We start from the raw sequence: 14073 nt of genomic DNA, 5'->3' as shown, positions 1-14073 counted from the left end.
TCTTCTTTCTTACTGTAATTCTTTTTTTTTTTTTTTAAATACCTTCCAATTTGAACATTCACTCCCTTTGTGTCCTCCGCTCGTTTGATCTGAGAGGGCCAGAGCAGGAGTGTGTTCGGCTGCAGTGCGTCTGTGTGTGTGTGTGTGTGTGTGTGCCGATGGTGTGTGTGTGAGCGTTTCGGGAGTGGTGTCACTGCACTGCATTGTTGGAAGGTCCGGGGATTGAGGTCAAACATCGGCGCAGGGAGGCCGTGGCCCGATTTCACGTTTCAAACCATCGGCTGCGTGTCCGGCGTGCGCCGCCAGGTCGACGCGATGGTGGTCCGAGGGAGCGCAGGCGGTAGGTAGGACGCAGCCGACTGTCCTGCGGGGGCAGACAGGTGGAGATTATCGGGCGGCCCGGCGCGAGGGCTGACCCTCGGGTTCGAGTTTCCCGCAGCTCGACAGATCGTTAGCGCGTCCGAGCGGAGACCGTCTCCGCTGAGCGTCTGAGCCCTGGCAACAGCAGGCCCCGCCCCCCAGGGGGAAATAAAACGCCTGGGTGCAGAGGGGCTTCAGACTGCAACGCCACCCAATAAACAAGCGTACAGAGCACATACACACACACACACACACCCGGACACACGCACACGCACACACACACTCACACACTCATCAGGACGCACGTACACAAACACACACCTACAGACACCAGGACACACGTACGCACTTGCACATGCATTCACGTGTTTACGCAAGCACACACACACACACACACACACACACACACACACACACACACACACACACACACACACACACACACACAGCATTTGCTCCCGCTCTCGGGCCTCCCCATAACAGAGAGGGGTGATGTGGAAGGGGGTGACCTGGTTAAATTGGTGAGGGGCTGTGGCAGCCCATTCCCATCCACCCCTTCCTCCCCCCCCCCCCACAGAAGCATCAGCCTGCCGCTGCACCACACCCCCCCCCCCTCTCCCCCCCCCCCCGTACCCCCACCCCCGCTTTATCCACGGGTGCTTAATTCTCTCTCTCACCCGGTCGCCCCACGCACATGATTACTGCACACAGGCGCGGTGCGCTGGAATAAAGCTGGCAGGGGCCGGGGCCAGGGGCCCGCTTTGTGGAGCTGTCAGCCCATAATCACAGGTTGTGTAGCAGCCTGTCAGTAAGTATAGGAGGGGAATATTTATAGAAATTGGTCTGGCTTAATTGCTCATACTGGGGATGGGGACTGGGGGGGGGGGGAGGAGAGAAAGAAACCAGGCGCTGAACACTGCAGACAGCAAAGCAAGCTGCCTCTATTTTATTTTTCCCTCCTTTCTTCTCAGGATTTTTTTCACGCAGGTCTTCGGACTCTCCCAGCTGCTAGCCTTTTCTATTGATTAAAGTGTAAGCTACACGTATCAGTCTGTTTTTTCTCCTTTTTTTTTTTCAGCCACGCTCCTCTTTTTAAAATGTTTTTTTCTTCTCTTTGCGCAGTCTGCTTTCAGGAACACAGGCCATTTTGTTTTGTTTGTTAACAGGAGAGATCTGTCTGTGCAGTTTACGGTTTATTCGCCTGGGTTCTGTCAAACGCGGACAGCCATTAGAGCGGTCGGGTCAGGGTCGAAGGGAACGGTCGTCGGGCCGTTCCCTACGGTGAACCTGTGGCGACTCGAGCGGAAACTCGGTATGCCACGGCCGCCAGTTCCGGTTCCCCCCCCCCTCGCCAGACTGTACCGACCAGGACCTCTCCACCGCGTTTTAAAAGCCGTCCGGTGTCGGGGACCCGGTGTTCCGCTGTAACCGCGGTAACTCGTTCGAGCACGGGTGGAGCCGCACCCCTCTACGGTACAGAGCGCTCTCAGACGCCCCCGCTGTCACGCGCCGGTCGTGTTTTTATTAAGGGCCATGCGAATCTGTTATTTAGACATCCACAGGCGTGCTTACCCTGCTCTTTGGGGTGGGGGTGGGGGGGGGACGATCGAGGGGCTTTCTGCAGCTCGATACGAGGGCGTTAGGTCGCGCCCGGGCGAGCACGCCCCCCCCCCCCCCCCCCCCGCGAGGCCCCGCCCACGTCAGCCTCCACGGACGAGCGGCCCCGGGGCCTTCGCCCTGTTCCGCGGCTCCTCTTTCTGGGGGGATTATTTCGAGGGAAATGATTGCCAGTGTAATCCCTTCCAAGGGTGTTTAAAGGAGGGCTGGAGAACCTGCTCAGGAGCTTAGCGTGGAGGGCCATTGACGCACTGAAACGCTCCGTCGCCTGAGAGAATGCACTCTTAAGTGTGGGTGAGGGAACCTAGAGAATGCACTCTTAAGTGTGGGTGAGGGAACCTAGAGAATGCACTCTTAAGTGTGGGTGAGGGAACCTAGAGAATGCACTCTTAAGTGTGGGTGAGGGAACCTAGAGAATGCACTCTTAAGTGTGGGTGAGGGAACCTAGAGAATGCACTCTTAAGTGTGGGTGAGGGAACCTATTTAGACAGGTTTTGCATTTCTTGTTTACCCCCCCCCCCCCTTTCCTGTACAGCCTGTTTTTTCCCCTGATGTTTTTTGGCTCTGTTTATTTTCATTTGTGGGTTGGAAAATGGATTACATTACACCAGGAGAACTGTTTTAGAGTACAATGAAGAGGCACAAAGACAATGTTTTTGCTTTGTTTTTTTTTGACCATAAACAGAATCGTTTAAGGAGTGAAATGAGGATGAACTGTAAAACTCAATTACCCTCGTAGCTGCCTTTTGAGAAAGTGTTCTGGAAAGACCAGGTCTCAGTACCTTTGAGAACAAGGGTCAGGTTTTAGGTGCATCTTCTTCTGGTCAGTAATCAAGCTGGGGGGGGGGGGGGGACTCAGGGTGATTGTTACATGTCATGTTATGTCAAAAGGAAACCTCCACAGGGGACAGAAAAGAAACATGGACTCAAAATACAGAGAGTGATAAATGAAGAATATCTCTCATTTGGTTCCCTGTCCAAAATCACTTACCCCTCTGCTACTTTGTGTTTAAAAAGCCGAGCCTTTTGTTTGCAAACACAATGGAGCAGTGCACTCTGGGATTGCTGGCTCGAATATCTCCCTTTCTGAAGCGGCAGGGACTCTCCCCTGTCTAGTGGTGTAATGTTAACAGTTGCTGATTTGCATTAATGTGTTTGCGTTTGTGTCTGTTTCAAGCAAAGAGGTGAGCGTCTAGCGAGTTGCCTGAGCTGCAAAGTAAATCTGACTGAAGAGGAAAATGGCTCCCCGGAACAGAAGGTCTCTGAGCACAATCAAGTGTCCCGTTTCTGCAGTTTGCGGATTGTTTTCCCTGTAGTTGTGCCTTTAAAGGAGGAGGAAACTCGTCATAGCGTTCAGCTTTTTGTCCAGGACGTTTTTTCGTTCTTCCTTTTTTTGGTCATAATTCCAGGTGTGAAGGCTCAGGAAAAGATGCCGGCAGTTGCACAGATAAAGCACCCATCTGCAGCGTTCTTGGGAAAAACTTTCACCGAGCGACTTTGGAAAAACCCCCAAATGTTATTTAATTTTAGCTTATCCAGAGTACATTTGGTCTCCACTTGCACAGGAACGATATATCCAGCTAATTAGCCAACCAGATGGCTAGAAGGCTGGCAAGCTGAAGCTTAGCTGGCTAGCTAATGCAGTGAGTGCAATTAGGATATCTTGAAGAGCGTATAATGACAGAAGCTACCTAGATGGTCTCAGCTGGTTTGGCACTGACAGCTGAGACTGGATTCTAGCTCGTATCTTCAGTCAGCGCTAGTACCTACTTCTCTAGATAACTAGCTAACGTTAGCTTTCAAACGAGAAAGCAAGTACTTTATGACTGCGTCATGTTAGCTAGATAGATGCGAATGGTCAGAAATTGACCAGAAATGTTTGACCAGCAACATTGCCAACTGGCACTTTGTTCATCAGTAATGGGTATCTTTTCTGAGTTGTTCCAAACAAGAAGAATTATTATGCATGCCAAGGTTACGAACAAATCAACTCAACACTTTCTGTGTCTTAAGACAGCTATGGGGGAAAAGTCCTTAACCTACCAAACAGAACATTTTAGAAATGAAAAGTAGCCATTCCTCTTTGGAGTCAGATAAAATTAGTTGTGCGGTTAGCTGCCTAAACTTCACACAGAGGCCAACTCGTCTTTCTTGACACAAAGGAAAAATATGTTCAGGCAGACGAGGAACCGTTAACACCACACCCCTGGATACCGATGAGGTAACTCCACTGAAGAAGAAGAGAGACCGTTCAGCCACAAAAAGTAAAAAGTCCCAGTGTGCATCTCTCTATTTAATTTGTGAACAAGGGGGTCACATTTCTAACTACTGTTTAAAAAAAAAAATAATAATAATAATTTTAAGCAATTCAGGGCCTGGAGCCAAATGAACAAGATTCCTAATTTATTATTCTCTGCATTTTGTGTTTTTATTTAGTTATTTATATATTTGTTGGTTTTTTTTTTTTACAGTGGGAGTTTGATGTTGTTTTTGGCTGGTCCACAACAGCGGGGCCAGCCCTATAAACGCGAATGTCTGTGACTGAGTGAGTGATGAAGTTACACCATTGGTCGGCCAAGTTATGAAGTTACACCATTGGTCGGCCGGATCACGTGCGTTAGGTCCAGCCATACACTAGGTTTTGACCTGGTCTTGTTATTCAGGACCAGCGAACAGATGAGTGTGAATCTGAGAGCACAGAATCTTACAGGGAGCCGCAGGGAACAGAGAGGCAAAGGGATTTATGACTAAAGAGGGGCAGAAAAATGGCGACAGTGTTCGATCGCGACTTTTAAATCCCTCCCCCTATAGCGTTGACGGCAGTTTTAGGTGGTGTTTGTCAGTAACTGTTTATGAAATATTTTTAAACCTGATGCCGCCATTTCACTTGATATCTTGCCAGCCCATAACAGGTATTCTGCAATGCACAGATGCCTGTCATTAATTTAACAGGAGTGAACTCCTTGCTGTCGGAAGAATTATCAATATATCAAGTTTTAAAATACTCATAACACGCAGGAAATCATAATAAACCTTAGCATATCATTAGCAAAATTCAATTCGTATTTCAAATATAAACTTTTTTGAATTAGCTGTATAGATTTTCTGTCTCAAACACGACACAAATCAGTGTCACATATCGCAGTGAGCTCTTGTGTCCATGACAGGCCAATTTTCTATAATTTTATATAACACCAATTTATATTTAATCTTTTTTAAAATGAACTGCATGTTTTCCTTTATATGAGATCATATTCATTCGTTTATGTTGTCTTGGCCCATGATAAAGTATGAGGAATGGCAGCTGTCATGCTTGCATATTAATATTGCTCTCCCTTCACTGTTAATCGATAAAAGCATGCTGTACCTCAGAACAAGGCCAAGCAGACCTAACGCACCTCATGAATCCAAAACCACTCAAATAAAATTTTTTTAAAAACGAACCTTTTCTGTTTGAAAATATTTTTCACTGGACATTTCCTCAAAGTAAAAAAAAAAGAAAGAAAAAGACTAACGGTGTGGGCGTCTAAAAGTGTTATTGCCTCAAATCCCACCGTCTCCATTGTTATATTCAAATAAGATTCTTATTTAATGGGAAATTAATGTTTCTCAAGAAATGATTCGGTACTCAGACCTTGCTATTCACCAAAGTAGTGATGCTCGTAATTCATTATTGACTACGAGTTTTTATTTTTATTTTTTTATTTTGGTGGAACATCCAGAGTCCTATAAAACTCACAGAGTTAAAAGGCTTCTAGCTCTGGTTTATTTATCTTTGCCTTTTTATGGCATTATTATGTTTTTATGTGTATTACTTTAAAAGGGCAATGCTGATCATCCTGCTATTCAGTCTATTGTTCAGTCATATTGAAAAATCTAGAGCGCATAGGAGTACTTTATTGAGCCCTTTAGCATTTTAGAGCTGCAGTATATCCTAATATAAAAATATACCTACAACAGTGAATTTGAGTGTGTATCTAATGTTTAGGGGAACTGACAATGGTCCAGATTGCTTAGCAGTCATCTCTGAAGCATATTTCACCCCGCAGTTGTTTTGATCATTATTGAATGAGATAATCGCTGAGATTTTTCTTCTGTAAAATTGGATGCAGACCAAGTTAAAGACTACTGACAGGGGCATGCAAGCTTTTTTTTTGTTTGCTTTGCACAGAATGTGCACCTGTGTGCTAATAGCCTGTGAGTGTCTCCTGGGGCTTCCCATACATTCCACCAATTAGGGAAGTGCGCGCCCAGCGTGTGGAGATGAAAGGGAACGCGGTCCGCCTCACGCCTCACGGGTCGGGCTCTCATCGGGCAGCCGCTCGGCTCGTCTCCGCCCTCGGACCTGTTTTTGACAAGCGCCATCTTGGCTTGGTCAGTCCTTCTTCACTGCTCCCCCGGGTCCAAGTTGTGTTCAGCCACTTTTTTTCCACCTCGAGCAAGAGCGAGTTTTTTTGTCTTGGAAATTACACTTCATTCGCAAGATTCGAAAAATAAGAAAATCAGTTTTCCCAGAGTTTTTTTTTTTTCTTCTTCTTTCTTTCTGTCTTCCTTTCTTTCTTGGCGAGGTTTGGGTTCTGTGGCATCCCACTAGAATCGGGAGCGGATTTCTGCACTCCATCTGTCACCCGGCAACCGGCTCTGATTGGCAGACGATCTCAACAGCTGACATCTGCTCCGGCTCACTCCCAGACAGATTTATGAACTGCAAGGCGCTTGATCATCTGACGAAAACCCTCAATTAAAATCCGCAAACGGCCGTTCCTCCCTGCGCCTTTCTCCAGCTGATCCACCTGAGCTCTTAAACTGGAGGCTTCTTGGGTTTCCAGAACTTTCTGAGCTCTGGGTTCTGCCGTGTGAGTTTTATGTGGGAGATTTAATACGTACACCCCAATTTCTTTGGGGGAAGGCCTCAAACGACCTGACTGTGCCTCTCACTTGGTGACTTGGAGGCCCGGTTTTTCGGTTTCGGGGGAAGGGGCGAAGCAGAGGGTTGCGGGTCGACGATATTACGTGGGAGGAGTGGTGCGTTCATTGCAGTCCTTTTATCGGTGTCGGAAAAGAGGCCGGTTTAATGTGAAACGGCTCTGGTCTGCCTAATTGGGTCATCCACTGCTGCACTTCTGCTCCAAGGAGGAGTGTAATTACCTTTTTGGCTCGGCCTGATTTTAAAAAAGGCTTGACAGATCGCCTTTCAGCCGGTCATAAGTCCTGCTAGCCCAGATACTCTCACACAGAGACGGAACATGAATCCTGAAATTTCACGTAGCCACAGTTCATCTGAATATAACTGTGGTGGCTCCAGTATGAAATGTACTTTTCTGTCTGTATTCAGAATATTCTCAAGAATTGTTGCTGCCATCACTTAATATATGCTGCCATACTAACGTGCTGCATTATTTTTGACAGTTTTTCTCGTAAGTGTGTGTACCCAAATCAGAATGGCCATAGGAATAAGTGCTGGTTAAAAAAAAAAATCTTCAGTCCTCTCTCCACGCTCAGCTTGCTTTAGTAGACTGTGAATGTTCTGGAGATTGTTTATCTGGAATATTTTTTGTCGCTGTGTTTTGCAGTAGACAGCTCTTTTGTGTGTGTGTGTGTGTGTGTGTGTCTGGTGATTGTCACGTTGACGCAGGTGACCGATTTCGCTCCTGGAGACAAATTATCGTAATTCACGAGCGGGGCGCGCCGAGGTCATCGCGGTCCGCTCGGCTCGGAGCGGGGAGGGGGGCGCGTCTCGCGAATGCAAATCAACAAACTGTCACCCTCTTATCGTCCCGAGCGTCAGCGTGCGAATTGGTGTTTAGCCCTGACCGACCCACCGACCAATCACAGTCCACGGCTGCTGTGTGCTAATGTACTCTCTCTCTACAGTCTCTTGTGTGTTGTCCTCTGTGTCTATATATACATGGTATATACATCCAGACTGTATATACGGTACATACTGTGCATCGACCAAGTCTCCACCTCCTCATTGGGTGTTCACATCAGTACGGCTGTACCAATGACCGGAGAATTCTTGAGGCCCCCCGGGTCTTGAATTTCCGGTCATCCCAGCGTACGCTGTTGAATCGATCGACGACAGCCGCTACCGAAGCCAGCCAGCTAGCGCACCGCACGCCGAACGGCTACGTTCGTCATCTCGACTGCGCCAGCCATCGCTGCACGTAGTACGGTCACGGTACCGTGTTTTTTAACGGCTGTTTTTCTCCGGCTGCTGCCCCCCCCAAACGGTACGTGTGTACATCACTGCCGGCGCGTTCCGTTCGATGTCCTGCGGGACCGAGAGAGGGGGCACCGAAAAACCGAGCGATGTTTAAATACGGAGTTAAAGCACCGATTCGTCCAATTCCGATTTATTCCGCGCCTCGGCACTATTTAGAGTGGTAATTATGCAAATGTCAGCGGGGAATAATTTAGCGAGCGGAGTGAGTCAGAACCATTGTAAAGGCGGAAGCAGCCTTCCCACAGAGGAGGGAGAATGGAAATTATAGCACTTTAACGCAGAGGGGGAGGAAGATGCAGATCTGGTCTAAATCGCTTCATATTTATGCTGTGTGTTGTTTTTCGAGATTCTCACATCCACGATTGGGAGCCCGTTTTTTTTGATCTTTGCAGCGAACCCCTCGAAAAAAAAAAAATTTAATTTACGCCCACATCGCTAACGGCAACGTCCTCTGTCTGGTGTGCCGTTTTATATATATATATATATATATATATGTGAGGACTGTGTTAATTTTGGCACAGCTACGGTTGATCGTTGAGTGGCCGCAGCAAAGAAACTTAACAGGAACCATAGACGCTAAAACATGTCCTAGATTCACACATCACCTGCCAGGGGGCGGCCTCCATCCCGAGCAGGTCTTGGCCCCTCTTCTGTTCCCGTCCGAGCCTCCGTGGCCCTAAAGCAGATCGCCAGAGAGGCATCTGGAAGGCAAGAGCTTTTTTGGGGGGCATCTAGACCTGGAAAATGCCCCCCCACCCCCCCACCCCAATCGTGGATATGAGGATCCAGTGGCGTAGCGTTGCTGTGAAGTCTCCCCTCCTGTTGGGGCGTGGCGAGGTAGCAAGAGGTGACCGACCCCCCCCCCTCCACCCCTCCCCCCCTCTCCCCTCACCACCCAACCCTCTCCCGGCCCCCCGCCCCTCCCGCCCCGCCCCCCCCCTCCTCCCCGTTTGACCGCCCCTCTCTGGCTCCTCTTTTTTAGGTATGAGCGCTTTGCAGCTGCAGAACCTAGCTGCTTTAGCAGCGGCTGCGGCGGCCGCACAGAGCTCGGCCAGCCCCTCCAATGCAAACCCTCTGTCCTCCAGCAGCGGCGCCCTTGGAGCGCTGGCTAGCCCAGGTAACCCGCTGTGCAGAGGGAGGGAGGGGGAGGGGGAGGGGGGGGGGGTGCCGCCAAATTCGGGACGTCCCGCCTCCTGTCTCTGCGTCACCCTCATCCTTCCTTGTTGTAACCCATGCCATCGTTTTTTTTTTTTTTTGAGGGTGGGGCCTTTTCATCCGTCGCCTTCATTTTTTTCGGGAGGTGGTGGTGGTGGTGTTGGGGGGTGGGGGGGTGGAGCGGTGGTGCAGCGTCCATTTTACCCGCTCGCTCACGGGGGGTGCAGTTTGGAGGGGTGTCTCTCATCCTTGTGGTGGTTGCACTTTCATCCCCTTTCCTGTTCCTTTATTTTTAACGCCCGCAATCGTCCGTGACATCATGCCGTTTCCATGGCGCAGACCATCCCATCTCTACTCAGTCTTCGTTTCTGTCTTTGACGTCTCTCTCTCATTCGTTCTGAAGGTTGTCCTCTTTCAAGGTTCTTTATTCTTGGGTAACATGTGCTGTACTGAGCTAGACATGCACACACACACACACACACACACACACACACACCCATCCATCATAAACAGTAGAATTGTAGCATTCTTTCCCTAAAGCCGTGAATTGCTGGCTCACCCGTCATGTCTGGTGCAGCTCTGTCTGTCAAGCCTGGAGTATCTCAGTCTCTCAGTCCTGGAGCAGCCCTGTCTGTACGGCAGACGCTATCTCAGTCTCTCAGCCCTGTCTGTACGGCAGACGCTGTCTCAGTCTCTCAGCCCTGGAGCAGCCCTGTCTGTACGGCAGACGCTGTCTCAGTCTCTCAGTCCTGGAGCAGCCCTGTCTGTACGGCAGACGCTATCTCAGTCTCTCAGCCCTGGAGCAGCCCTGTCTGTACGGCAGACGCTGTCTCAGTCTCTCAGCCCCGGAGCAGCCCTGTCTGTACGGCAGACGCTGTCTCAGTCTCTCAGCCCCGGAGCAGCCCTGTCTGTACGGCAGACGCTCTCTCAGTCTCTCAGCCCTGTCTGTGCGGCAGACGCTATCTCAGTCTCTCAGCCCTGGAGCGGCCCTGTCTGTACGCAGCCTGTCTCAGTCTCTCAAGCCCTGGAGCAGCCCTGTCTGTCGGCAGACGCTGTCTCAGTCTCTCAGTCTCTGGCAGCCCTGTCTGTTACGGCAGCGCTATCTCAGTCTCTCAGTCCTGGAGCAGCCCTGTCTGTACGGCAGACGCTATCTCAGTCTCTCAGTCCTGGAGCAGCCCTGTCTGTACGGCAGACGCTATCTCAGTCTCTCAGCCCTGGAGCAGCCCTGTCTGTACGGCAGACGCTGTCTCAGTCTCTCAGCCCTGGAGCAGCCCTGTCTGTACGGCAGACGCTGTCTCAGTCTCTCAGCCCTGTCTGTGCGGCAGACGCTATCTCAGTCTCTCAGCCCTGGAGCGGCCCTGTCTGTACGGCAGACGCTATCTCAGTCTCTCAGTCTCTCAGCCCTGGAGCAGCGCTGTCTGTACGGCAGACGCTGTCTCAGTCTCTGAGTCTCTGAGTGGCTCAGTGTGCGGTCAGCGCCTCACGTTCTCTCCCTCCGCAGGGCGTAAACAGCGCTGTTGAAGCCAGGCCTGTGTTTTCAGCCGCATCGCCTCGTCATTCTCTCTCTCTTTTTTTTTCTTTTTCTTTTTCCTCCCTCCTTTCATGTTCTCTATCGCACTCCCATAAAAGCGAAAATAGGTGCATGGGGCTGTTGGGAAATTGAAGGTCTTGCAAAGAAAATAGGTGTAAATGGATGCCACAGCTGCAGTCGGGGGCTGAGCACGGGCCTTCGGTGTGCATGACGCTACAAATGGCCCTCCGCTGTGTCCTCACTCCACTGCGAAAATGAGCCGGATGCACACACACACGCTCACTCACACACACACACACACACACACGCTCAGCACACTAGGCATGCTCGCACGTACACACATGCTGCCGGATCAACTGCCGGCTCCATTGTGCACTGGTGTGTGTGTGTGTGTGTGTGTCTGTCTGTCTGTCTGTGTATGTGTGTGTGTGTGGGCATGCCCATGCGTCCGTAAATCCGTGTGCATACGTGAACGTGTGTGCGCGCGTGTGCGTGGGCATATGCGTGCATAAATCTGTGTGTGCGTACATGAACATGTGTGCATGCGTGTGTCCGTGTATACATGCGCAAGCGATGCAGACCTGTTGTTTGCGCATACGTGCGCGCGTGCATGCGTGTTGGCGCGTACATGCATGAATGTGAGAGAGTCACACTCTTCAGGCTGTCCCCCCCCACCCCCCCCGGGTTCGCTCCAGTCTCTCCCAGCTCTGGGCTGCATGAGGCATACAGAGCTCTGCAGGCTTAGGATGCTCCAGACCAGAGAGCGAAATGCTCCCCATAAAAAAGACAGATTGGTGGGCGATGTCCCGGGCCTTGTCCTGCTGATGAGGGGCTGCTGGGGGGGGGGGGGCGTTCCTGGCTCGCGGAAATCGAAAGGGGGGGGAGGGGGGTGGAGAATCGGCGGGTTTCACGCTTGCTTGCCTGCCTGCCTGCCTGCTGGCCTGCTTGCTTTGTGGCTGATGTAGTGTGCAGCTCCGTGCTTTGGCCATACGGTGGACTCCATGTTAACATGGCGCCAGTAGGTCACCCTGCCATTGCTGGATGGATGGAGTGAGTGAGTGCGAATGCAGAAAGTCGTATTTCTTATCAGTTAAAGCACACGCTTTGTTGTTCTTTCATGTAAACAGCGGTGGTTGCTTAGGGACCATACACAAACACGCGCACACACACAGAGTTTTAAAAGGGGCAGTCAAGTAAAATCTACTTCATACAGTGCCCTCCAAAAGTGTGGTAACGGTGGAGTGAAATGTTATTTTATACTTGAGACATTTCCATTTGAGGTCAAAACATGAATGTGAGACAAATGTACAGGCAATCGGCTTTTATTTCATGATATTTATGTGCATACACGTTTTACATTTTGTGTCAAGTCCCCCGATTTTCATCTGTGCAACATTATCATTTATCGGATGACTGACAGGTGTCAGCTGTTGTTCAGGTGTTTACTTTTGCATTGATTGCTCACGTATAACTGGGCAGCGAGTGTCTGGTCTTGGTTTTAGCTTTTGTTTTCATCTGTGGAGATTGCATTTGGAGTCTGAGGCGTACAAAATCATGAAGATCAGAACACTACCTATAGCTGAAAAACAACTATTTATCAGCTCGGAAGGCAGAAAAATGTATTAAGAAGGATAGCACTGAAACCGGGTATATCGAATACAGCAGTTTGGAAAGTCTTGAAAAAGAAAGAAACCACTGGTGGACTCAGAAATAAACACCGTACAGGTTGGCCAAGGAAGACAACGGCAGTTGATGAACCCTAAGAGCTGTGAAGAAGAACCCTAAAACAGCAGCCAGTGACATCACCAGTAGTCTCCAGGAGGGGGAAGATACTGCAAGCCACCGTAGGCGGAAGACACTGAGAGCACAATTATAGAGGCTACACTGCAAGAAGCAAGCCTCTCGTCAGCAGCAAGAATGAAAAATCCAGATTAGAACTCACAAAAAAAAAATACAGAGACAAGCCGGAAGAGTTCTGGAACAGAGTTTTATGGACAGATGAGACTAGAATAAACCTTTCCCAAAGCAACGGAAAGCCTAAAAAGTTTGGGGAGAGGAACAGCCCATAATCCAAAGCATTCCACTTCATCTGTGTGAAATTTGGGAGAGGGGGTGTCATGGCTTGGGCATGTGCGGCTGCCTCTGGAACAGGCTCACTTGTCTTTTTTTATTGATAATGTAATGAGGGATGGCAGCAGTAGGGTGAATTTGGAAGTGCACAGACAAGATATCGTCTGGCTATATGCAAAGAAATTCTTCTGACACCATAGCACTTCATCAGTAGGAAAATGTGGAAGGTTCTGGACTGAACAAGACGGCCACATCCCTGGTTTATGTCCAGTCGAGCATGCATTTCGCTTGCTGAAGAGGAGACTGAAGACAGAAACCCCCTGATACAAAGAAGAGGCTGCAGTGAAGGCCTGGAAAGGCATTTATATAGATACGCAGTGTCTGGCGATGCGAATGGGTTGCAGGCTTGATGCAGCTCGATGTCACTTAATGATGTCATCTCTGCAACCGAACGCTAGAATTTATGCTTGTGAGTTCATTTGTTAACTTAATTCTGCACGGCTGGTTTTCTCAGCTCAAAAACAGCTGTCTCTGTAAAACAGTGAAACACACACATGCAAACAGCGTGAAATAAAAACAGATTTTCTGCGCTTTTGTCTTGTACTCATCTTTTGATCTCAAATCCAAATGCCTTGAGTATGTTGCAAAAAAATAACTAATTCACTCTACCGTTACCATACTTTCTCAGGGCACACTGCATTTTGGGCAATGCTTTCAAAGCATTCAGCCAAGAGCTAAACCCCACACCAGTCTGCTGATACACCGTACAGATAGGGTATAGATCATTTCTGAGTTGTCAGTATTTGTTTCAAAACATTGAAACTCCACCGGAAATCGTATCTGCTTCCTCCCATGTTGGCACAGAGCTCTCTACCATGTCATTTTTGTTGTCCTCATTCATGCAGCTACTACTTCTTCTGTATTTTCACATACTGGCAGAGTTTGACCCGAAGCGACCCATTCAGATCGTCCCAATCATCTCAGTATTGTGTCTGTGGCGTTCTCGTTGCCTGGGAATTTCTGTAATTGTGAAAGTCTCACGCACACCTAGTTAATTGTTCCCCTGAGAACGCCTGATTTGAGCTCATTTGAGTCCTTTTTGTACTTTGAAATC

At 49.3% G+C, this 14073-nt stretch overlaps 1 protein-coding gene across 17 annotated transcripts in view; it reads left to right on the top strand.

The window, feature by feature from the left end:
* celf2 (cugbp, Elav-like family member 2) overlaps window positions 1-14073 on the top strand; it is a 177507-nt gene that overhangs the window by 148100 nt on the left and 15334 nt on the right. For 10 of the 17 annotated variants that reach the window (XM_064342579.1, XM_064342577.1, XM_064342576.1 and 7 more), the window contains one exon: window positions 9186-9320. The exons of the other annotated variants lie outside the window; for them this stretch is intronic. In XM_064342579.1, coding sequence (XP_064198649.1) covers window positions 9186-9320 — 135 coding nt within the window. The remainder of the gene's footprint in view (window positions 1-9185; window positions 9321-14073) is intronic. 17 annotated transcript variants of the gene reach the window in all.

The sequence above is a fragment of the Anguilla rostrata genome, chromosome 7, assembly GCF_018555375.3.
Source record: "Anguilla rostrata isolate EN2019 chromosome 7, ASM1855537v3, whole genome shotgun sequence".
Classification (NCBI taxonomy): Eukaryota; Metazoa; Chordata; class Actinopteri; order Anguilliformes; family Anguillidae; genus Anguilla; species Anguilla rostrata.
The sequence above is the reverse complement of the archived record's forward strand: the minus strand, read 5'-3'. Positions and strand labels throughout refer to the sequence as shown.